Raw genomic sequence first — 23,288 nt, 5'->3', positions numbered from 1 at the left:
GATGTAGCAAGCCTTTAGTCCCACCAGAGAGCAGTGGAGGCAGGAGGATTAAGAAGTTCAAGGTCATCCTTAGTTACACCCAGAGTTTCAGGGCAGCCCGGGCTACCTGCGACCCCGTTTCAAAACCAAAGAATGATTCCACCAATCCAGACTGATCTAGGTCGGATAGCCATGTCACGGAGCCTTGTAATCTAGGGACAACAGAATGTCAAGTCCCTCCTAGTTGGTGAAGGTAGGATGCGGGAGGAAACTGCCTCCAAGACACGGTGACATATGCACGCAAGCACGCACACCAAGATAAGCAGAGGGAGAGGGAGCCGGGCAGAGCCACCCAGGGTCACCGCCCTGGAGGTGTGGCCGCTGCAGCCAGCCAAAGTCTCCTGCTCCCAGGTTCCTCTCGTTCGCTTACTACGCCCTACCTGGAGCCCAAGTCACTGTCTCCTCCCTCTGAGCCCCAGGAAAACCTAGATGACCTGGGAGATCCGTTCGTGCATTGGTGTGGGACCTCTAGCGTCTGCGGGCCGGAGGCGGAGAAATTCGGGTGCAGGGAGCAACGCCTTGCAGGAGGCTGCCCCGCCTCCCTCCGCCTGATTTCGTTGAGGAGGGAGCCGCCCCGTTCCCGCCCCTAACTGGCCAGGCGGCCGGGAGCTTCTAGGAGGTGGAGATCGAGCCGACCTGCAGAGATGGAGGCAGCTAGCACCTGGGCACTGCTGCTAGCGCTGCTGCTGCTGTTGCTGCTGGCGCTGGGACTGCCCAGGACCCCGGCTGGAGGCCACCTGCCCCCGGGGCCCACCCCGCTGCCGCTGCTGGGGAACCTCCTGCAGCTGCGTCCCGGGGCGCTGTACTCCGGGCTCTTGCGGGTGAGGGGACTTAGGGACTTCCTAACCAAGGGTGAGGAGGGGGGGCGGCGGGTCTCCTGAGTGCCTGGGCTCTGCAAGAGTCTTAGGCTGTTTTAGAAAGAAGGCAGAGGCAAGGGTCCTCGGGGCAAAGGGACTAAGAATGCCTTGAGCTGAGGGTGCGAACGTGCTGACCTGCGCTGAGCAAGGGAGGGTGCCCAGGATGGGAAGGGCAGAGCTCCCGTAGTCCTGGAAGCGGGACCAAGGGGAAGCGGAACCCAGGAGGTAGCCCTGGGCTAAGAAAGGGGCTAGAGCTGGGAGGGACACAGCTCACAGAGATTTAGAAAGAAATGAGAGCAGGACCCAGAGAGGCAGGGGTCCCAGGTCGCAGGGACCTACAGAATGCTGGGAAGGTAGTGAGCTGGGACCAAAACTGCAAAGCAGGCACTCTCTGAGGCGAGAATGGTAGTGGGCAAACTTGTTCCCAGTTCCCATGTTGGGAGGGAAGCATCTGGAAGCTTGTGGAGGCTGGAGGGGCTGAGCAGAGAGCATCCTGGGTTAAAAGAATCTGCCTCAGAGACTCCCGGAGTGGGAGGATGGGTGTAGCTCAGCTAGGAGGGAGCTAGGAGTTCCTGCCACCGGGTGGGAGGATGGGGAGGCAGTCCCAACCTGCCTGGGGTAGTGGGGGGTGAAACATTCCATTCAAAAATATTCTGAGGTAATTTTAAGGACAGAAAAAGGGGGTGGGCGTCTAAGGGAGAGAGATGGGACACGTTTCACTGAAGCTACCGTGGGATTTAAGGGTTTAGCAGAGGTTGAAATGGGTAGCTGGATATTGGGGAAAGGGAGATTATGGGAAACCAAAACTGGTTGTGGATGGTCCCAAGATCAGAGGTTAGAGCCTGGAAGTGAGAGAGAAGGCACAAGGATGTGTTTAAGAAGCACCCACTCTATACTCCCATGCAAAAAGAGAACAACCTCCCAAGTATTTTTGCTTGGGGTGGGGAGGGGACCAGTTCCTGGTATAGGGGCAAAAGCCAGACCACATGACTTATCCGAGGTACTAATACAGCCTGGCTGTTGGAGGCAGCTCCTGGGACCAGTGATCACCCTCTTCTCCCTCCCTTTCTGCCCCCAGCTAAGTAAGAAGTATGGGCCTGTGTTTACCATACACCTGGGGCCCTGGCGCCGTGTGGTGGTCCTGGTTGGGCATGATGCTGTACGAGAGGCCTTGGGAGGTCAGGCTGAAGAATTCAGCGGGCGGGGAACGTTGGCAACGCTGGACAAGACTTTTGGTGGTCATGGTGAGTCATGAGGGCAAATGGGGGCTGGTGGGTCCTGCCCCCACTTACAGGTATGGAGGTTATTTTTGCAGGTGACTTAGTGCCTCTCCTTCTCTTTGAAATGGGATGATAAATGGTGACTGTCACTTTGGGTTGTACTAAGGCCCAAGTGGAACTGGGCTTGTGCCAAATGAGTGTTTACTCACTAATTGCCGACTTATAGTGACAATAATTACTACTCAAGGGTCTGAACTGATAGACAAGCACTCACGGTACAGGAGCTTGACCAGGTGTGGTGATCCAAGTCTGCAACCCCAGCATTTAGTAGGCTGAGACTGTAGGGACTCAAGTTTCAGGCCAACCTGGGCTACATAGTGAGTTTCAAGGCCAGCTTGAGCTACATAGTACAAGACAGTGTGACCCTGTCGTGAAAAAAAACAGGACTAAGTGAGACGGTTTTGCACCCCGATAAGCCTCTCCGCCAACACAGCAATTCAAATCAGACCGAATTAGAAAAAGTCCCGGTTTAATGGGTAAAGCGTTCCGGGTGATTCTCCGGCACCCCCAGAGAGGAGACAGGGATGAGAGACCAAAAAACCACGTTTGTTTTCTGGAGTGCAGCTGTTTTGTTTTGTTTTGTTTTGTTTCGAGACAGTGTTTCTCTGTGTTGTTTTGGTGCCTGTCCTGGATCTGACTCTGTAGACCAGGCTGGCCTCAAACTCACAGAGATCCGCCTGGCTCTGCCTCCTGAGTGCTGGGATTAAAAGTGTGCACCACCACCGCCCACCCTGGGTTCAGTTTAAATACCCTATGGCGCCCCCCCACCCACCCACCCCGTGTTTGGCAGGACTTTCTGAGGGACAGGGTCTGGGCAGAGAGGTGGGGCTTCCACCAGAACATTCCAGACTCTTTGGGTATAGGGACACCAGTTCAAATATGGCTACTTCCTGCGGGCATGGAGCAACATGGAGAAGGGGTGAGTCAGGAGTTGGTGGGCTCACATTCAGCAGGAGGTATGAGTGGAGGAGCATCCAGTAAATTGTCATCCTAGAGAGCTCAGGCATCTGTTTCTTGATGAAGCAGAGAAGGCAAGTTGCTAGGGAAAAAAAAACCCAGATTATTAACATCTGCCCTAGTTATACCACAAAGATGAATGCACAGGGCAGAAGAGCAGATTGGCCCTTCTTTGGGACATCTTGGAAAACCGGAGGATGGAGAGTCCTAGCTGCTGGACAGACCACATATCCTGAACAAGTGCCCACTTGAGCCTGGAGAGATGGTACCAGTGTTGATGCCCCAGGAGCTTGGCAGCTGAGGGGGTGGTGAGGATCACAGCATAAGGTCCTGTCCATCGGGGCTCGAGAGACTTAGGGGCTAGCTGTTTGAGGAGTACTCTGTCTCCCGGGGAGAGTGGGGCTGGCAGTTGGGTCCATTTGATGTGGGGGCAGGGAGATAACTGTCAGCATGTGAACAGAGAAGAGACCTCAGAAAGGAGCTGTAGGGGAGGTACCCAGCCAGTGGAGGAGTTTGGGTCCGGAGGTGGTGACTGAGGAGGAAGGGCCTTCCCTAAAGGAGCTCAAAAGGGATCAGGCCTGTAGGAGAGTGTGGGGTGGGGACAATGGGGAGAAGGGAGGGTCAAGATAACCTGAGTTCACTGGAGAGCTTGGTGAGCTGTTGTTTGATGAGACCACTGGCCCTCTCCCACCTTTCCTGACGATTATGGACAATAGGGAATTTGGACCTTCCAGGAAATGTTGAGAGCATCTAACACCAGCTGCATGACCCTGGAAGCAAAGCCTGGCCCGTTGTCCATTTGTATGGTCTGTGGCAGGCCAAATCTAGGAATGACATGTTCCAGGAGTACTTGGGCCACCACATCTGCTGTTGCCCTGCCAATCCTCACCCGGTTTGTGTCCTCAAAGCTGGAGCAGAGGCTGAGGAGGGCCCCCTGTAGATTGACCTTGGCACATGTCTGGCAGGAGGAGTGGACCTGTGAAATACTCGGGAGAGTGTGTGGTAGCCAAGGTGAGTGTGGCCCCAAAGCAGCTGAGAATATCCCAACCAAGCAGCGGTACAAGCAGGTCTGACTAGAAAAAGAGTGTGAGAAGAATCACCCTGCAAGAATGCAGGGAAGTGTCAGGGTCTTAAGTGGGAAGGAAGGGATCCCATCCACCCCTTTGACAGAAATTGGTGAGGGAACTGTAGGACCCTAGTGAGATGTCATCTTGTCCACTAGGTGGGTTTGGTCTGCATACTGCCTAGCTGCTGCCTGAACTCGAATTCACTCCTGGGGAGTGAGAGTGGAGGCCTGGATCACATAAAGGTCATGTCAGGTGGGATCGTAGGCCTGAGACAGATAACGGAACTACTTGATATAAGGATTAGTAGAGAAGGAACCCAATTGCTTTTCTATTTGTCCTGAAGAGAGAAGGGCAGGCCGACCCAGACAATTCCATCATCTCTATCTACCTCTCAGAGAGAGCAGAGCAGGGCAGAAGTCTGGCAATATCGAGTATGAAAAGAAATGGGAGAATTCGGGGCATCAGGCCAGTGTATAAAGGGGACCAGGAGGTAGGTTGAGACGCTGGAGACTAGAGGAGAGGGAGGGCAGGAAGGTGGATAAGGAGGAGGAATTTGGTCTTAGACCTTTTTTTTGGGGGGGGGGGGGGAATGTGAGGAATGTTGTCTACTGAATGGAACGTGTGGCTCCCGTAGGAGGGGAGTGGGTAGGTAAAGTTTGGGGAAGTGGGGGAGGGGCCAGTGTCCCCAGCAGCATGGTCAGGGCAGAATTTTCAGGGTCCCAGTTTCCAGATAGGCAGGAATCTGGAGGCATCATGACCCTACCCAACAAGATCAGTGCTGTGGGACACTGGCTGCTGTAGGGAGGGTGGGAACACAGAACCCAAACACCACGGACCTAGGGCAGTTCTGTCCATTTATCTCCACACCAACAAAAAAAGATCGCAGAGGATGGAAAATTCTAAGGTTCCCTCCGGAGGCCACCTTGATTGGTTATCAAGAGGGTACTATGGCCAGGCCTTAGTGCTCAGAGAAATCAAGCGTTCAGGACAGAATGTATCAATTTAAATAGATTTTGTAAAAGACACCACAGGGACTAAGGTAGAGCTTCCACCAGAACATTCCAGACTCTTTGGGTATATGGCACCTTGGCATTCATATACCCAAAGAGTCTGGAATGTTCTGGTGGAAGCCCCACCTCTCTGCCCAGACCCTGTCCCTCAGAAAGTCCCACCAAACACAGTGCCTCCCCCAGAGATGCTCAAGACCACTCCCACAAGGTATTGAAACTGCATCCCAGAAAACAGACATATGGTTTTTCAGTCTCTCATCCCTGTCTCTTCTCTGGGGGGGGGGGGGGGGGGGGGCAGAGAATCACCCAGGAACACTTTACCCATTAAACCAGGGCTTTTTCTAATTCGGTCTGATTTGGTCTGATTTGGATTGCTGTGTTGGCGGAGAGGCTTATTGGGGTGCAAAAACTTTTCACTAAGGATATATAGTTCAGTGTTAGAACATGCACAGACCCAACAGTGATGATTGAAGGTCTTGTTCAGTGGAGAATGCTTGCCTAGAATCCCCCAGAGAGGGGCTGGATGTGGCTCAGTAGTAGAGCCCTTGCTTAGTATCCCCCAGTGAGGGGCTGAGGGTGTGGCTTGTTGGTAGAGCCCCTGCCTAGAGTCCCCCAGTGAGGGGCTGGGGGTGTGGCTTGTTGGTAGAGCCCCTGCCTAGAATCCCCCAGTGAGGGGCTGGGGGTGTGGCTCAGTGGTAAAGAGCTTAACATGTACGATGAATGCCCTAGGTTCATGGCCAGCAACCCCTAATATGATGGAGGGGCATGAACTTGATACAGACAGAGAAAACGGCAAGGACCCAGTTCAGGGTGGGGAATCACGATGCCTTTGAGGAAATGAGAGAAGTTGTAATAGATGATTAATAAAGCTGAAAGTCATTGTGACTCTGGTCACCTTGCAGTCCTGTGAGTCACACCAGAGCCGCTGGGCTTTTCTGGTTTTCTGAAATCTGTAACTTTTCAACAGGCAAAGTGAATAGAACTGAAGGATGGAAGAGACGAGCTAGACCAGGCCAAGGGCTAAGGATGGGGAGAGAAGGCATTTGGAAGAGACAAGAGCGTGAGAGGCCTACGGCTCTGTACAACAGCCAGAGGGTGGCTGGTGGGCCTGCGATGGGGAGGAGAAAGGTCTGCAGGCTAGGGTGTCAGACATGAGGGGGCCAAGGACAGCTCCCAACTGCCACGACAAGCCAGCCTTCAGCAAGGGTCACCGCCCTGAACTCTGCAGGGGAGATCTGTGCTGAGCAGGCATCGTGGGCAAAGGATTTCTGTTCATATTCTCGCCATGGCCTCATCTGACCATGCATGCTGGGATGTGCAGATGGGACAAAGAGGTAAAAAGGTGATGGGGGGGGGAGGTTAGTCACACATTCAGGAGACAATCTCCTCTGGCTTAAGCTCAAAGGATAAAATGCTAATTCAGTTATGCACTTATGGAGGACCTCATCACACACACACACACACGCACACGCACACACACGCACGCACGCACGCACACACACACACGCACGCACAGGCACGCACACGCACACGCACACACACACGCACGCACGCACAGGCACAGGCACACATGCGTGCCAGACTGGTACAGATTCAGGACAGGGCCCTAGGGGCATCTCACTGGGAGGATGGAACCAGTCCCTTCTTGAATCTAGCTTTCTATGCAGGGGTTTTCTTTGCCAATGGGGAGCGGTGGAAACAGCTGAGGAAATTCACCCTGCTCGCTCTACGGGACCTGGGCATGGGCAAGCGAGAAGGCGAGGAGCTGATCCAAGCAGAGGTGCAGAATCTGGTGGAGGCATTCCAGAAGACAGAAGGTCAGCAGGGAGGGGCCAACAAGTGCTTCCCACCAAGAGGAAGAGGAACCATCTCCATTGTTCCCCGGGTGGTGGTGGATCTGCTGGGGGCAGGGTGGGGGGCGCTTTGCTCACCTCCACACTGACTGAGTCCTTTCTTACCTGGGGGTGTCACAGCAGCCCTCTCTATTGTAGTCTCTCTCCTCCTCGCTCCCTTCTTCCATCTTTACCCCCTACCTACTTTGTCTTGTTTTGTTTAAGACGGAATTTCACTAGTTGGGCCAGGCTAGCCTGGAACTGGTGACTAGTCCTTCTACCTCAGTCTCCAAGTGATGGGATTACAGGTGTGAGCTACCGTGACTGGCTCCTTTTGTTGTTTTGTTTTGGGGGTTTGAGGTGTGTGTGTGTGTGTGTGTGTGTGTGTGTGTGTGTGTGTGTGTGTGTGTGTGTATGTGTGTGTTAAATACTTTTTATTTGATAACATACATAAGCCACAGTAAGTGCCTTTCAGTGGTAAAGGCAGCACCCTCGACATAGGGCATTCTAATTAAATCGTCATTGTCAAGAATAGACAGTTGCTTCCTGACATGTAGCCCTTGCCTGTCACAGGCCAGTGAACACAAACAGAAACACAGGTGAGTCTTCTCACTTCTGAGACAGTGATAGAATTCTCCTGGTGTTTAAACATATTCGTATGCCCAGTTACATAAATCAAAATACAAAACCATGCAGTAGGTTTGCACTGACACCCCCATCTCTGTGGAGAGTAGAATTACTAATTACATTACTAATTAAGTCCAATCTCATCTTGAGAAAGGGAGAAAAGTAATAGGACTTATCTACTGGAATTGTTGTTTTAAGAAGGATCACATCCGCGGGCGGTGGTGGCGCACGCCTTTAATCCCAGCACTCGGGAGGCAGAGCCAGGCAGATCTCTGTGAGTTCGAGGCCAGCCTGGTCTCCAAAGCGAGTTCCAGGAAAGGCGCAAAGCTACACAGAGAAACCCTGTCTCGAAAAACCAAAAAAAAAAAAAAAAAAAAAAGAAGGATCACATCCACTTTACTACATACAAGTCAGTTTTACTTAAATCAGGACTGCCCAACAAAAACATTGTTAGCCATTCATGATCTGAATGTTGGTGTATGAGTTAAATCACGACACATATTAAAAGCCATGAGACAGCTGGGAGGTGGTGGCGCATGCCTTTAATCCCAGCACTTGGGAGGCAGAGGCAGGCAGATCTCTGTGAGTTCGAGGCTAGCCTGGTCTACAAAGTGAGTTCCAGGACAGACTCCAAAGCTACACAGAGGGACCCTGTCTCGAAAAAACCAAAACCAAAAACAAAAACAAACAAACAAACAAAAAAGTCATGAGATATTTGTTATGTGATAAATGAGGCAATGGTGTAACTCTTAGAGACCTTTTTAAGATAAACTATTAGGTCTGCCCTTTCTCCCTTCTTAATTCCAGCGAAGACTGTTTTTGTTCCAGGGATGTACTTTCTGGGATTCTCCAAATGCTCCCTCAGGTGTCCCCTCCCCAGGTGATGCCTTTGATCTTGTTGGCATCTGTGTAAGAGAATCCAGCCGCCTGCCCTGTCTTTCGCCCAAACAGAACACGGAGATTCAGTCCAGTCTTACGCTTGCCTCCCTTTCCCAGAGTGTGGCACCAGGCACACTTCTGAACAAAAATCTCCTTGCCTTTCTCAACATCACCCATTCTTAATTTGTTCCCGGCTGGTCAACACCACAAATGCTACGACCCGGAGATAGACATCCTGCTCTCTCGACTTTTGTTGTTTTTGTTTTTTGAGACATGGACTCATTCTCTGTAGCCCTGGCTGTCCTGGAACTCCCAGGAGTCCTGCCTTGACTTTTCAAGGCTGGGATTACAGGTGTGAGCCACCACACCTAGCTCTAACTCTCTTTCTGTCCTGTCTCTTCATCTAATCCAGTCTTCTCCCTCTCTCTCTCCCCCTGCTGTCCATGCCTCGCAGGATGTCCGTTCAACCCTTCTATGCTGCTGGCCCAGGCCACCTCTAATGTCGTCTGTTCCCTCCTCTTTGGCGTCCGTTTGCCCTACGAAGATAAAGAGTTCCAGGCTGTGATCCAGGCAGCAAGTGGTACCTTGTTGGGGATCAGCTCCCCGTGGGGCCAGGTAAATGGTGGGAACCTTCCCCAGCCTCAGAGCTTCCGAATGAGCTCACTGAGAACAAGCTGTCTTCCTGCACCCACAGGCCTATGAGATGTTCTCCTGGCTGCTTCAGCCCTTGCCAGGCCCACACACGCAGCTCCAGCGCCACTTGGGTACCCTGGCTGCCTTCGTTGTCCAGCAGGTACAGCGGCACCAGGAAAGCGTCCACACTTCAGGTCCTGCACGTGACGTCGTCGATGCTTTCCTGCTGAAGATGGCACAGGTGTGGCAACGTGGGAGAGGAAAGGGTCCCTCTGGAATATGGCTACTGGCCTGACTGATAGTCCATTTACTTAGCATCTGCTGAGTCCTCATCCCTGGGCTGAACTCTGGATGGGACTGGGAATGGTTTGCTTTGCTGGGAGAAGAGACCATCCCTTCTTGAGTCTTAACCTACTTTACAGAGGAAATTCTAAGGATTTCCATTGGTCTCTTCCCTTTTTATTCTTGGTGAGATATAGTTTTACTTTGTATCTCAGGCTGGCCCAAAACTCACTCTGTAGCCCAGGCTGGCCTGGAACTTGCAGAGGACACACACACACACATACACACACACACACACACACACACACACACACACTGCTTCTGCCTCCCAAGGGCTAAACCACCAGGCTTGGCTTCAGGTCTCTTTCTCTACCAATATGTCTCTTTGTGGAAGATGTAACTCGGCCGACAATTCTGCCTACCGTTCAGGAAGTCCTGGGTTCCAACCCTAGGACCACATGACCTGGGAATGAACTCACACCTGTCATCCCAGCACCTGGGAGGGAGAGGCAGCAGTTCATCCTCAGCTATATAGCAAATTTAAGGCTAGCTTAGGCTACATGTGACCCTGTTTCAAAACAGAGGGGAATGGACAATGGCATGTCTCTGGGTAAAGGTGTTTGACACCAAGTCTGAGACTACCTGTGTTTGAGCCCCGGGACCCACACAATGGAAGGACAGAATCAACTCCTACAGGTTGTCCATGTGCATGCCATGGCATACACAGGCCCACAAATGAAATTAAAAAAAAAAAAAAAAAGATTTTTTTTTTTCCCTTGAATCTTTATCCCACTCAAATCACAGTCCCTCATTCCTCAACTTGTCCCAAACATTTCTCTTAATTTGCAGGAGAAACAAGACCCAGACACAGAATTCACTGAGAAGAACTTGCTGATGACAGTCACCTACCTGCTGTTTGCTGGGACGATGACCATCGGTGCCACCGTCTGCTATACCCTCCTGCTCCTGATGAGATACCCGCAAGTGCAACGTAAGAAACTGTCCCCACCAGCCAGGCCCCAGGAACCCAAGTGATGGTTCCAGAGGACAGAACATGCAGGGAGATGGAAATGAGCACGGAGTTTAGGGTTCCCCGAGCGGTGAGGGAGCTTCCGATCATAGTCCAAGGTATAGTGAAAGGCAAGACAAGACCTGTCTATGGCACCTTGTTACCTTTATCATGTGGCCTTGCCCCCAGTCATGGGGCGCCATAGAAGGACCTTGAGCAGGGAAGACATGATTCAATTTACATTTATTTATTGATTTACTTTTGTTTGAGATAGGGTCTTACTGTAGCCCAAACTGGCCTGCTACTCACTGTATAGTAGTGGCCTCTAACTCAGTGTCCTGGCTCAACTGAGTTTATAGGTGTGAATTAGCACTCAGCTTAAATCTGCATTTTAGAAAATCATCGAGCTGCCATGACAGGATGAACTGTAGGAGACTGTAGCTCAGAGGCAGAACTCTTGCCTAGAACTTCAGGGGAGGGTGGAGAGGGAGGTTCATGAGCCCTTGATTAGAATCCGCTGGTGAGGTGGGGATGTGCTCAACAGTAGTGATTACCTAGCATCCAGGAAGCTCTGGGTATCATTCCCAGCTACCCCCCCAACACACACACACACACACACACACACACACACACACACACACACACACACACAATGCATGCACGAACTCACGTGTGTGTGTGCACACACATGCATTCAGTGGACTGTAAATATGAGAGGATGCCAAGCACCTAGGAAAGTGGACAGAAACCTGAATAAGTAAGAAGCTGGGGGTAGGCCAGGCTATGGAGGCATGGGAGCGAGGGCAGAAAAGGCAGGTCATGGAGAATGAGGAAGGAAGGACTTGTCCAGGGGCAGACTTGAGTTTCTAGCTGGGAAACTGAGGACAGAAGACTCAACCTGAGCAAGGTACAGAAAGGATGAAGATGTAGCTGGTTTCAAAGGGGATGCTGAGCAGGGACGGTGGCTCATGCCTGTAATCCCAGCACTCAGAAGGCCTGAAGCAGGATGATTGCCACAAGTTCAAGGCTAGCCTTTTGTACACAGTGAGTGCCAGCCTTGGCTACGTGGCCCTGTCTCAAGAGAAAGGAAAAAAAGAAGGGTGTATGTAGGGGGAGGGATATTAAAGTCACCTCAGAAGGGCCTAAGCCTACAAAAGAGATGAATCCAAGCTCCGCAAGACACTGGATCAGGACTGGAGATTAAAAATTGTGGGGTTGGGGATTTAGCTCAGTGGTAGAGCACTTGCCTAGCAAGCGCAAGGCCCTGGGTTCGGTCCTCAGCTCTGAAAAAAAAATTGTGATCAGGGCTGGGGAGATGGCTCAGAGGGTAAGAGCGCTTTCGGTACAACATGAGGAACTGAGTTCATACCTCCACCATTCAGTAAAAAGCATGGCATGTCTGCACTTAACTGTAACTCCAGGGACTAAGACATGAAAAGGGATGAGGGCCTGAGATAGGAGAATCTCCGGGACTTGCTGGCTGCCGCCAGCTCCAGGTTCAGTGAGAGACCCTGTCTCAGGGGATTAAGGTGGAGAATGGTAGAGCAGGCACCTGACACCCTCCCTAGGCCTCCACCCAAGCACACTTGTGTGCACACCCACACACTCACACACACAGAGTCATCATCCAGATGAGACAGTACACAGCTGTAATCCCAGCACTTAGTAAGCTATGAGACAAGAGCATGGTGAGTGAGTCCCAGCCTTGGTTACGCATTGAGTTTACACTCTAGCCTAGACTATAGTGTGAGACCCTGTCGCAAAACAAAACAAAAAAACAGCGTCCTCCATTTTTTGTTACCGGAGTTAAGACAAAATAGATAAATACGCAGCAAATAGGATGAACAAGACCTCAACCAAGCCTAGCTGCTCTTCGCCTGTTGCCAGCCTCACCCCCAAACCACTGCTGCACAAGAAGATGAGGCTCCCAGAAGGAGGACCCCAGGGTCCATCCCACCCGTGACCTGCAACCCTCCTCTTGCATGCAGAGCGAGTTCGGAAGGAGTTGATCCAGGAGCTGGGTCCCGGCAGGGCTCCGAGTCTGAGCGATCGCGTACGCCTCCCTTACACGGATGCAGTTCTACATGAGGCCCAGAGGCTGCTGGCACTGGTGCCCATGGGAATGCCCCACACCCTCACAAGGACCACTCGCTTCCGAGGATACACTCTGCCCCAGGTGGGTGTGTGGCATGGCCACAGCAGTTATCTCTGCCCTAGGGACTCGAGTTTTGATTTCTGTGTGTCTGTCTGGACCCTCCACACAACCACTACCCCTTTCTCTTTGGCCTCAACTGAAAAACACTTCAGACATACAACCACCAGGGGGCGATATAGCCTCAATCCTGAGATAAGATTGGCAGCCGCTCCTTCTTGAATCAAATCCTTATGTTTTTAGCCCTGCTGTTTTCTTAGCTAGAACTTGAACAAATTGTTTCATCCACTGAGTTTCAATATGCCCCTCTTATAAATTGAGAATAATAATAATATCCAATTTGGACTTGAAAGGTAATGCTTATAAAACACCTACCCAGCTCTTAGTGGTGGGTTGGTACCCTGTGTACATACAAAGGACAACCACAATGTCACAATAACATGAATCTAACATATCCTTTACATTGTGCCAGCTGTTGTTCTGAATGCTTTCATTTAGTATTATTTTCTTTCATCTCCAAAACAACCCTGTGTAATTATCACACTCACTTTAGAGATTGAAAAACTAAAATCTGTAGGAATTCACCCAGCCCTCAAGTAGGAAGATAGGATTTGAACCCAGAACCTAAACTTTTTTTTGGTTTTTCGAGACAGGGTTTCTCTGTGTAGCTTTGTGCCTTTCCTGGAACTCACTTTGTAGCCCAGGCCAGCTCACAACCCACAGGCCAGACTGCTTAGCAAAGAACGTCTTGCCTCTCTCCTCCAGCTCCCCCGCCTGCCTTCACCCTCTAATGCAATGATTCTCAACCTGGGAATCGAATGACCCTTTTACAGGGGCCACATATCAGATATCCCACATATCAGATATTTACATTATGATTCATAACAGTAGCAAAATGGCAGTTATGAAGTAGCAACGAAATAATTCTATGGTTGGGGGGGGTCACCACAACACAAGAAACTATATTAAAGGGTCCCAGCATTAGGCAGGTTGAGAACCCATGCTCTAACATAACGGCCCCAAGGATATATATAAGAAGCTCTGATCTGGCTTGAGAGGCTGCAGCCCTGCCTGGCTGTGGCCTTCAGGGACAGCCCTCCCCCCCCCCCCCCCACACACACACACACCCTTCCCTTTGCCTTTGGAGGCATTCCCCAGAGAGGTGACTTTGGACAGCCACGGCTTAATCTCGGTATCACAACATACTCCCAGAATTTCAAAACAGTGTAAAAAGAACACACTCTGCCCGGCTGCCCCGGGGATTCCTTTGGCTACTGTTTAAGCTCTCCAGGCCTTAGCTTCCTCATCTTTTTTACCTTCCCACCCCCCACAGGGGAGCAGGGGTTGAACCCAGCACCTCTCACACATTCGGCAAATGTTCTACCACTGACTGGCATCCCTAGGCACATGCCCTTTTTTCTTCTCTTTTGAAACAAGAGCTTGTAAAGTCGGCCAGGTGGGCCTTGAACTTGCAATCTTGCCATCTTCCTGTCTCAGCCTCCGCAGTGTTGAGATTATAGGCATGTGCCACCACATCCAGATTCTCTTGTCTTTAAATTGGACATATTATTATCTCCTTCCTGGGCTTATTCCAGAGATTCAGGGAAAGAGGAAAGGAAGTAGGACACCGTGTGCAACCGTTACACACGAGGCTGTGTGTGTGAGTACCCAGAGAAAGCATTTGATTATCCCAACACAATGGCAGATGCCTGTAAATCCTGCAGGTTGAAGGCTAACCTGGGCTACATAGTGAGACCCTGTCTTGAAGGAAAGTAGGAGCAAATGGGAGAAAGGAGAGTGAGAGATACAGATGCATTTACTTAACACTGACTTTTTGGGTTTTGGTTGTTTGTGGAATTCTTTGTTGTTGTTTGAAATAGGGTCTCACTATGTAGACCAGGCTGGCCTTGAACTCAGAGATCCACCTGGCTCTGCCTCCTGAGTGCTGGGATTAAAGGTGTGCGCCACCACACCTGGCCCTTAGTATATATTTATTTTCATTTTTTATTTTATAATTTTTTTTCAATTTTTAAAAACTATGACCCAGCAGTGGTGACACATGCCTTTAATCCCAGCACTTGGGAGGTAGTATTTACCTATCCTTAACTTGCTTGAATTTCAAGTTGACAGTCAATATTAGACAAAAACAAATACAGTTAACGATAAAATAAGAAATTAACAAATCACTAGAAATGTTTAAAGAAATGTTTTGTGGTTTTGCTATTTATATTACATGGTAATAAAAATGTCAGTGGCTCAGCTGTTAAGAGCGCTTACTGCTCTTCCAGAGGACTCATTTTTAGTTTCCAGCACCCATGTTGACTGGCTCTCAACTTCCAGAGTATTTAACGCCCTCTCTGGCCTCCCAGGGCTTGTGAGCAAGTGCGCGTGCGCGCACACGCACGCACGCACGCACTCACAAACACACACACACAGAAATAAACAAACAAACAAATAAATAAAAATAGCTGGGCTGGAAAGATGGCTCATCAGTTAAGAGATCAGTGAGTTCAATTCCCGGCACCCACATGGTGACTCACAACCCTAACTCCAGTTCCAGGAAAGCTGAAGCCCTCTTCTGGCCTCCGTGAGCACTGCACTCATGTCGTACACAGCTGTACGTTCAAACAAATACTCATACACAGGAAACAAAAATAAAACCTAGCCTGTTGTGTTAGCACATGCCTTTAATCCCAACACTCGGGAGGCAGAGGCGGGCAGATCTCTGCGAGTTCCAGGACAGTTTGGTCTACAGAGCGAATTTCAGGACAGCCAGTGCTGTTAAACAGAGAAATCCTGTCTCAAAAAAAAAAAAAAAAAAAATATATATATATATATATATATATATATATATGTGTGTGTGTGTGTGTGTGTGTGTGTGTATATCTTTTTATTTGATTTTTAATCAAGTTATATTAAAATTACCGCCGGGCAGTGGTGGCGCACGCCTTTAATCCCAGCACTCAGGAGGCAGAGCCAGGCAGATCTCTGTGAGTTCAAGGCCAGCCTGGGCTACCAAGTGAGTTCCAGGAAAGGCGCAAAGCTACACAGAGAAACCCTGTCTCGAAAAACCAAAAAAAAAAAAAAAAAAAATTATCAATAGGAAACCTGTGTATGTGAGCTTTCATCTTTTCCCCTCAGGGCATTGAGGTCTTCCCCCTGATCGGCTCTGTACTGCATGACCCTGAGGTTTTCCAGAACCCCGAAGAGTTCCAGCCAGACCGCTTCCTGGACACTGATGGCCGGTTGAGGAAACATGAAGCCTTCCTGCCCTTCTCCTTAGGTATCTACTAGGCCTTAGGGATAACCAGAGGGTGCTGACTGGATATAACCAGTGGGTGTCAGTGCCAGTTGGGGAGGCACTTTCCTGCACCCCAGGGTCTCTGTTGGCTCCCCCTCCTCCATGGGCCCAGATGTGAGCACAGCTGACTCAGCCTCCCCTACTCCTGCCAGGTAAGCGGGTCTGCCTGGGAGAAGGCCTGGCTCGAGCAGAGCTATGGCTTTTCTTCACTGCAATCCTGCAAGCCTTCTCCATGGACACGCCATGCCCGCCAGAAGACTTGAACCTGCAGCCAGCTGTCAGTGGACTTTTCAACATCCCTCCAGACTTCCAGCTACAGGTCTGGCCCACTGGCGACCAGTCCAGATGAAGGAAGGGGTGGGAGCCACCTGGGATGATAGCCTCAAGGGGGTGTGTGAACCAGGTGTCTCAGAAGCTACACCATACCACACATCATGTATCCAGGCAGCTGCCATGACCCAGGACCACATTCCCCTACACAACTACAAGGAAACTGATGTGTATGCTTTTTTTTTTTTTTTGAAGAGGGCTCTCTGAACCAGGGTCTGGCTATGTAGCACAGGCAGGTCTCCAACTTGTGATCCTCCTGCCTCAGGTTCCTGAGTGCTGGCATTACAGGTGTGTACCACCAAGGGGCTGCATAGGCTTTCAGACTACTTAAATGTAGTATACACCATCTGGACTCAGAAGCATATAACCAGATTCCCCCACCAAGCCAGTCACCATACCACTCCTTGTCCTCACAATCCCAATCCAGCTACCACCTACACAGCCACACAAACAGCCCAACCGTGTTCCATGTCTATCATGGAACTGTGCTGCTGGGTCCCGGCCATAGAAAACAGCATGCCCCAGCTGGGGTCACGTCACAGCCAGAACCATGTCCTTGTCTACTCCCGTGAATGACCTCACCACCATCCAGGCACATGAGTACCTCCATCTATGGCCGCCAGCCAGTCATCCACACAGCCAGACCATACGTGACAGTGTCTTGGCTCTTCCGAATTTCTTCCTACTGAGACACACACCGTGACGACAAAACTGTTTCCGGCCACCTCCACACCCTTGTTGGTCAAACACACTCCTTCCAACCCATTTTCCCAAATCTAAATGTTTCCCCGTCTGTAGTTGAACACGTAGACCTTGTACAAATGAGGACCACCAACGGAGAAACTTCCCCAATCATGTTTATGTGCTCGTGTTTAATCAGGGCTCTGTTCTCAAACACATCCTGACTTCACTTGGCATCGAAGTCCCTGTCAGGGTGCTGGAAATGTAGCTCAGAAGTAGAGTACTTGCCTAGCATTTGTTAAGCCTAGGGTTCAATCCCCAGCACTGCTCAAAAAACAATTTTAAATCTCCATCGAGCCATTCCCCTGGAAGGACTAGATGACCAAAAGGAACCGGGTTCTACCCCTCTGTAAGAGGACAGAGGCGGGGTTGGGAATTTAGCTCAGTGGAAGAGCCCTGGGTTAGGTCCTCAGCTCCAAAAAAAAAGAGGACAGAGGCCATACCTGACGTCTTTGTGATTTGCAAGTCCCCATTTTGCAATAAAAGTTTGTTTCTGGCCATGGACTGGACCCCCTCTGCTTGTGTGACCGAGTCCCTGTGAGTAAGGGGTGGGGATGGGGAGTCCGCCCCTCCCCTGAGGCTGGGAGGAAGCTGAAAAACACGGGTCACCGCCCACCTCGCTGTTGACATCAGTACCAGATGTGAAGCTGTGGGGGAGGGGAGAGACAGGGCTGAGGCTGTCTGCTGTCCTGCTGGAAAGTCTTCAGCCAATGACAGATCTAGCCTCTGGAAGTTCTCCAAATCTGAAAGCAGAAACAGACACACAGGCTCTAAGGACCGTCGCCCTGCCTCTTGCCTCTCCAACCCTTTTTCTCTCCTGTTTTCCCCATTACTCCATTATTTAAACCATCAACTCTGCCTGGAAGTGTAGCTTGGTGGTAGACACCTGCTTGACCTGTATAGAACCCCGAGTCCCATTCTCATCACTGACAGAATTGAAATTACAATAACCACTGACTTTCTGCTGCATCTATTCCACTTACCACTCTTTCTTAGGGTTATGTTAAGGCAAACATTAGGAAATAATTGAACATGCCTGTCTTTTAATTTCTTTTTTTTTTTTTTTTTTTTTTAAGACAGGGTCTGTGCAGGCAGTGGCGGCTCACACCTTTAATCCCAGCACTCAGGAGGCAGAGGTAGGTGGATCTCTGTGAGTTCAAGGCCAGCCTGGTCTACAGAGCGAGTTCCAGGACAGCCAGGGCTACACAGAGAGACCTTGTCTCAGGGGAAAAAAAGAAGACAGAATCTTAGGTGTCCCAGACTGGCCCCGGATTTTCCCCTTCCTCTACCTCCCAAATGCTAGGATCACAGATGTACTCCATCATACCTGGTTTTTGTTTTGTTTTGTTTTTTGAGACAAGGTCTCTCTGTGTTGTCCCAGAACTCGCTCTATAGACCAGGCTGGCCTTGAATTCAGCGATCTGCCTGCCTCTGCCTCCTGAGTGCTGGGATTAAAGGCGTGTGTCACCATGCCTGGTCTGGGTTTCATATTGTTATTGCACTTCAAGTGATTTGAAAAGGGATAAGGTTTAAGGCTTTTTTCCCTTTTAATTACAGTTTTGTTGTTGTTTATTCTGGATGCATGTCAACGGACACACACACACACACACACACACACACACACACACACACACACACGCCACAGCTCCCCTGTGGAGGGCTGAGAAAAACTTGATGAAGAAGCCAGTTCTCTCCTTCCAACATGTGGGTCTCAGGGGTTATCTCAGGCCATTAGGTTTGGCACCAATGCCTTTATGCTTTGGGCCATCTTTATGGTCCTTAAAAAACAAAAACAATGGACCCAGGGTGCTACCAAGGACCACGTCTGAGTTCCTGGTTCTACTGTAGCCAGGCTCTGTGTTGAAGTCCATGACCCATGCTGCCGCTGAGGGCCATGTGGATGCCCTGGGCCAAGTCAGCTACCTGAGTCCATGTTGGTGGCCGAGGGACCTGCCGCAGCTGGGGCTATGAATATCTGTGTAGCCTGTGCTGCTACCTGACCCCATGGTGTCTGGCCAGAGCTGCAGCTCAGGGCCATGTCTAGGTCTGTGGCCCTACTGCAGCCAGGGTCTGTACTGATGTCTGAGGCTTCTGTTATCATGGAAGACCACCTGAATGCCCAAGATCTGGGGCAATGTTAGTGTCCAAGGGTCACGCTGCCGCTAGGGCCAGTTTGAGTGGCCTGCACTGCCACCTGGGGCAGTGATGACATCCAGACGCAGCTGTTGCCAAGGACCATGTCTGGGTCTGTGGTCCCACCACAGCTCAGGTCTATGTTGCCACCAAAAGATTACAAGGAAGCCCAGGGTCAGGGCCACAACTTGTGGCCTCTTTAGTGTCCAAGGGCCGTGCCACCACCGGAGCCACCCTGATCTGAGTCGCCTCTGCTTCTGCCCAGAGCCAGGTTGTCATCTGGGCCATGTTTGAGTTCGTGTGCCTGTTGTCTGATGTCTGTGGCCCATGTTGCCTCAGGAGGCCATGGGAACCATGTGTGATGGAATCAGAGGGCCATGCTGAGCCAGCCCTGCCCTTCACTGGCCCTGGGAATGCTGGTCCTGCCCCTTGCTGGATGCTGTAGCAAGAGAGCTCCCCAACCCCTCCACAGAGATGGCTCCACACCTCACTGAGGGTGGGGGAGGGCTGACCCTGAGGGCATGGGCATAGGGGAATTGGCTCTGCCCCTTGCCTCATAGGGGCGTATGGTGGCCTGATCTGACCAGCTCAACTACCACTCAGGCCCACACCCGGGCCTAGGGTTGGCCTACCCTAACATCCACCCTATCTAGGACCTGCTAGAGCTCCTGAAGGGACCAGTCCTATGGAATGATACCGCAAGATCTCCATGACTCTGGGCAGCCGGGGGATATCCCAGAGGAGTTTTGGTGAGGATCCAGTGTTGATGGTGTACCAGAAACCAGAGGCCTTGAACCAGACCAGTAACCCATTACAATGAACATTTGCAAGTAAAGCCAACTGGACAGAAAGGTCTACTTACTATGTGACGCACTGCAGCTCCCAATGCCATCAGGATAAATGAAGAGGTGTTTGAATGGAGGAGCGAAGAGGTTTCTTTTCTTTTTCTTTCTTTCTTTCTTTCTTTCTTTCTTTCTTTCTTTCTTTCTTTCTTTCTTTCTTTCTTTCTTTCTTCCTTCCTTCCTTCCTTCCTTCCTTCCTTCCTTCCTTCCTTCCTTTTTCTCTTTCTTTCTTCCTTCCTTTCTTTTTCGTTGTTCTTTTTGTTTTTGTTAGTTTGTTTAGTTTGGTTTGAATTTTTTAAATTTTCATGGAGGGTGGTACAGAGGGGAAGGGAGGGTATGGAGGGACTGGAAGGCGAGCAGAAATGGGGTGTATGATGTGAAATTCTCAAGATTCAACAAAGAAATTATGTTAAATTAAAAACAACAACAACCAAAAGGTCTTGCAGTGGTGGCACATGCCTTTCATCCCAGCACCTGGGAGGCAGGGGCAGATGGATCTCTGTGAGTTTGAGGCCAGCCTGGTCTACAGAGGTAGTTCCAAGACACCCAGGGTTACACAGAAAAATCCTGTCTCAAAAAAAAAAAAAGGAAAAAAAAACCAACAACAATGGCTTGTCTTTGCTTTGCATTCAAAATTCACATTCAAGGAACTCTGGAATCCTTGAAGTAATGTATTTAAAGAGTTTTGGAGCTAAATATGGTGGTGCATGTCTCTAATCCCAGCACCCAAGAGGCTCAGGCAGGGGGATCACCAAGAATTTGAGGCCAGCATGGAATACACAGTGAGTCTGAGATAGCCTCAGCTACATCTCAAGGCTGTCTCAAACTTAAGTAGGTAGATAACCCTGGACCTTGCACTATATTAACATAAAAGTTGACATTATGATGATTCCAATAGGAAAAAGATAAAGGAAAAAAAAAAAGACAAACTCATTCATGGCTTCATCCACAGACAAGAATTACTGGACACCGAAGGACAAACATGGTGTGTACTCACTCATAAGTGGATACTAGATATAAAGAGCAAAGAACAATCAGACTGCAACCCACAGAACCAGGGAGGCTACATAGCAGGGGTCTAATGACTGTGGCTTATAATAAGTTTTGATTTTACTCAATCACTGGGCAAGCCCTAATGAAACATTTCACCATTAGGACAAGAATTTGTACTGTATCAAGCTGGTAATAGAAAAAAAATAAATAAATAAAAATGAAAAATAAATAAATAAAAGCATGTGCCACCACCACAAAAAAAAAAAAAAAATTACTGGACACCAAGGCAAAGCCTACTGGATTAGTCAATGTGGTCTTTGAGCATTGAGTTGGAGACATAGTTTATTGGTACAATGTTTGCCTAATAAGCACCATAAAAACACTGATGCAGCTTAACCAGTAGAGTGCTTGCCTTGCAAACCTGAGTTCCTGAGGTCAAAACCCAGCAACACACACATACACACACTACACATTCTCTCCTTTCACCATCTGTGAGCTCCAGGGCTCAAAACCCATCAACTCTTTACTCTTTTTTTTTTTTTCCCCCCCGAGACAGGGTTTCTCTGTGGTGTTTTGGTGCCTGTCCTGGATCTCACTTTGTAGCCCAGGCTGGCCTTGAACTCACAGAGATCCACCTGGCTCTGCCTCCCGAGTGCTGGGATTAAAGGCGTGCACCACCACCGCCCGGCTTCCCATCAACTCTTTTAGCCAAAAGTGTATAATTTAATGACATTAAATAGATTTATGTTTATTGTTACGTGTGTGTGTGTGTGTGTGTGTGTGTGTGTGTGTGTGTGTGTGCATGTGTGTGTGCAGTACCTGCAGAGGCCAGAAGAGGGCGTCAGATCCCTTGAAGCTGAAATTACTGGGGTTTTGTGAAAGGCCCAACTTGGATGCTTGGAATTGAACTCTGACCCTCGGCAAGAGTAGCAAGTGCTCAATCACAGAGCCATCTCTCTGGCCCCTAATTTTGTTTGTACTGAGGCAGGAGCTCACTCTACAGGCCAGGGTAACCCAGAACTCACTATGTAGTCCAGGCTGCCTTTGACTACAGTGACTATCCTACCTCAAACTCCTGAATGTTGGAATTACAAGCATGAGCCACCACACCCAGCTAAAGTTTACTTTGAAAAATCAAAACTATATGACTCACTTTGATGCTCATTGTGACAAACAGATTAGTGTTTACATTTCCCTGGTAGCCTCATAAATGGATTTTGTTTTCACTCTTTTACAATTATTTATTTTGTGTTGGAAGGAAGTGTGGGTATGCGCATGCCATGGCACAAAAGTGGAGGCCAGGGGACAACTTGCAGAAGTCAGTTCTCTCCTTTCACTGTGTGGATTTCAAGTATCAAACTCAAGCTGCCAGGCTTACAGGCAAGCATCTTCACCCAGTGACCCATGTCACTGGCCTTATAAGTGTGTTACTAGTTTTATTACTCTTTTGGGGGGCCCATCACCCAGCTCCCAAAAAGAAATCACACACAGAGGCTTATTCTTAATTATGAATGCCCAGTATTAGCTTGGCTTGTTTCTTGCAAGCTTTCCTTAAATTATCCCAACTACCTTTTGCCTCTGGGTTTTTCCTTTTCTATTCCTGTATACCTTTCTTTGTTTCTTACTCCGTGTCTGGCTGTGTAGCTGGGTGGCTGGTCCTTGGAGTCCTCCTCCTTCTCTGGCTACTTCTTCTTCCCTCCCAGATTTCTCTTTCTATATATTCTCTCTGCCTGCCAGTCCTGCCTATCCTTTCTCCTGCCTTGCTATTGGCTGTTCAGATTTGTATTAGACCATCATGTGTTTTAGACAGGCACACACACAGCTTCACAGAATTAAACAAATGCAACAAAAACAAAAGTAACACACTTTAAAATAATACTCCCCAACATAAGTATATTTTATACATTTATTTTCATATTTGTTTATTTGGTGTCCCTGTGTGTGGGTGCAGATTTAAAATTTTTGTGTGGCCGGGCAGCGACCGCACATGCTTTTAATCCCAGCACCCAGAAGGCAGAGCCAGACGAATCTCTGTGAGTTCAAGGCCAGCCTGGTCTACAGAGCGAGATCCAGGACAGGCACCAAAAACTACACAGAGAAACCCTGTCTCAAAAAAAAAAAATTGTGTGTATGTGTTTATCTACATGTATGTATGTGTGCCATATGTGTGCCTGGTGCTTGTGGAGTCCAAAAGAGGGTGTTGGATCCCCTGAAATGGGAGAGAAAGGTGGTGAGTGGTGGAAACTCAACTCCAGACCTCTGTAAGTGCAGTAAGTGTTCTAACCACGAAGAGGTTGCGCTAGCCCAGTGGTTCTCAACCTGTA

At 49.6% G+C, this 23,288-nt stretch overlaps 1 protein-coding gene and 1 pseudogene across 1 annotated transcript; one reads left to right on the top strand and one right to left on the bottom strand.

Annotated features, from left to right (window-relative positions):
- The first annotated feature begins 330 nt into the window (after positions 1-330).
- LOC128094807 (cytochrome P450 2S1) lies at positions 331-17,498 on the top strand. Its single transcript, XM_052713372.1, has 9 exons — positions 331-860; positions 1,975-2,140; positions 6,878-7,027; positions 9,003-9,163; positions 9,243-9,422; positions 10,313-10,454; positions 12,461-12,648; positions 15,766-15,907; positions 16,078-17,498. Exons 1-9 carry the CDS (start codon positions 684-686, stop codon positions 16,272-16,274), a joined length of 1,503 nt encoding a protein of 500 aa, XP_052569332.1. The 5' UTR covers positions 331-683; the 3' UTR covers positions 16,275-17,498.
- LOC128094808 (cytochrome c-like) lies at positions 8,085-8,993 on the bottom strand (annotated as a pseudogene).
- Positions 17,499-23,288: the final 5,790 nt, after the last annotated feature.

Source organism: Peromyscus californicus, unplaced genomic scaffold (genome assembly GCF_007827085.1).
Source record: "Peromyscus californicus insignis strain IS unplaced genomic scaffold, ASM782708v3 Scaffold_4__1_contigs__length_199733344, whole genome shotgun sequence".
Taxonomy (NCBI): domain Eukaryota; kingdom Metazoa; phylum Chordata; class Mammalia; order Rodentia; family Cricetidae; genus Peromyscus; species Peromyscus californicus.
The sequence above is the reverse complement of the archived record's forward strand: the minus strand, read 5'-3'. Positions and strand labels throughout refer to the sequence as shown.

Excerpts from the sequence above, each read along its gene's own strand:
- LOC128094807 (XM_052713372.1), top strand. The coding sequence starts at position 684 with ATGGAGGCAGCTAGCACCTGGGCACTGCTGCTAGCGCTGCTGCTGCTG. Across the intron at positions 2,141-6,877 it reads CAAGACTTTTGGTGGTCATG|GGGTTTTCTTTGCCAATGGG; the intron begins GTGAGTCATGAG and ends CTTTCTATGCAG. Across the intron at positions 9,423-10,312 it reads TCCTGCTGAAGATGGCACAG|GAGAAACAAGACCCAGACAC; the intron begins GTGTGGCAACGT and ends CTTAATTTGCAG.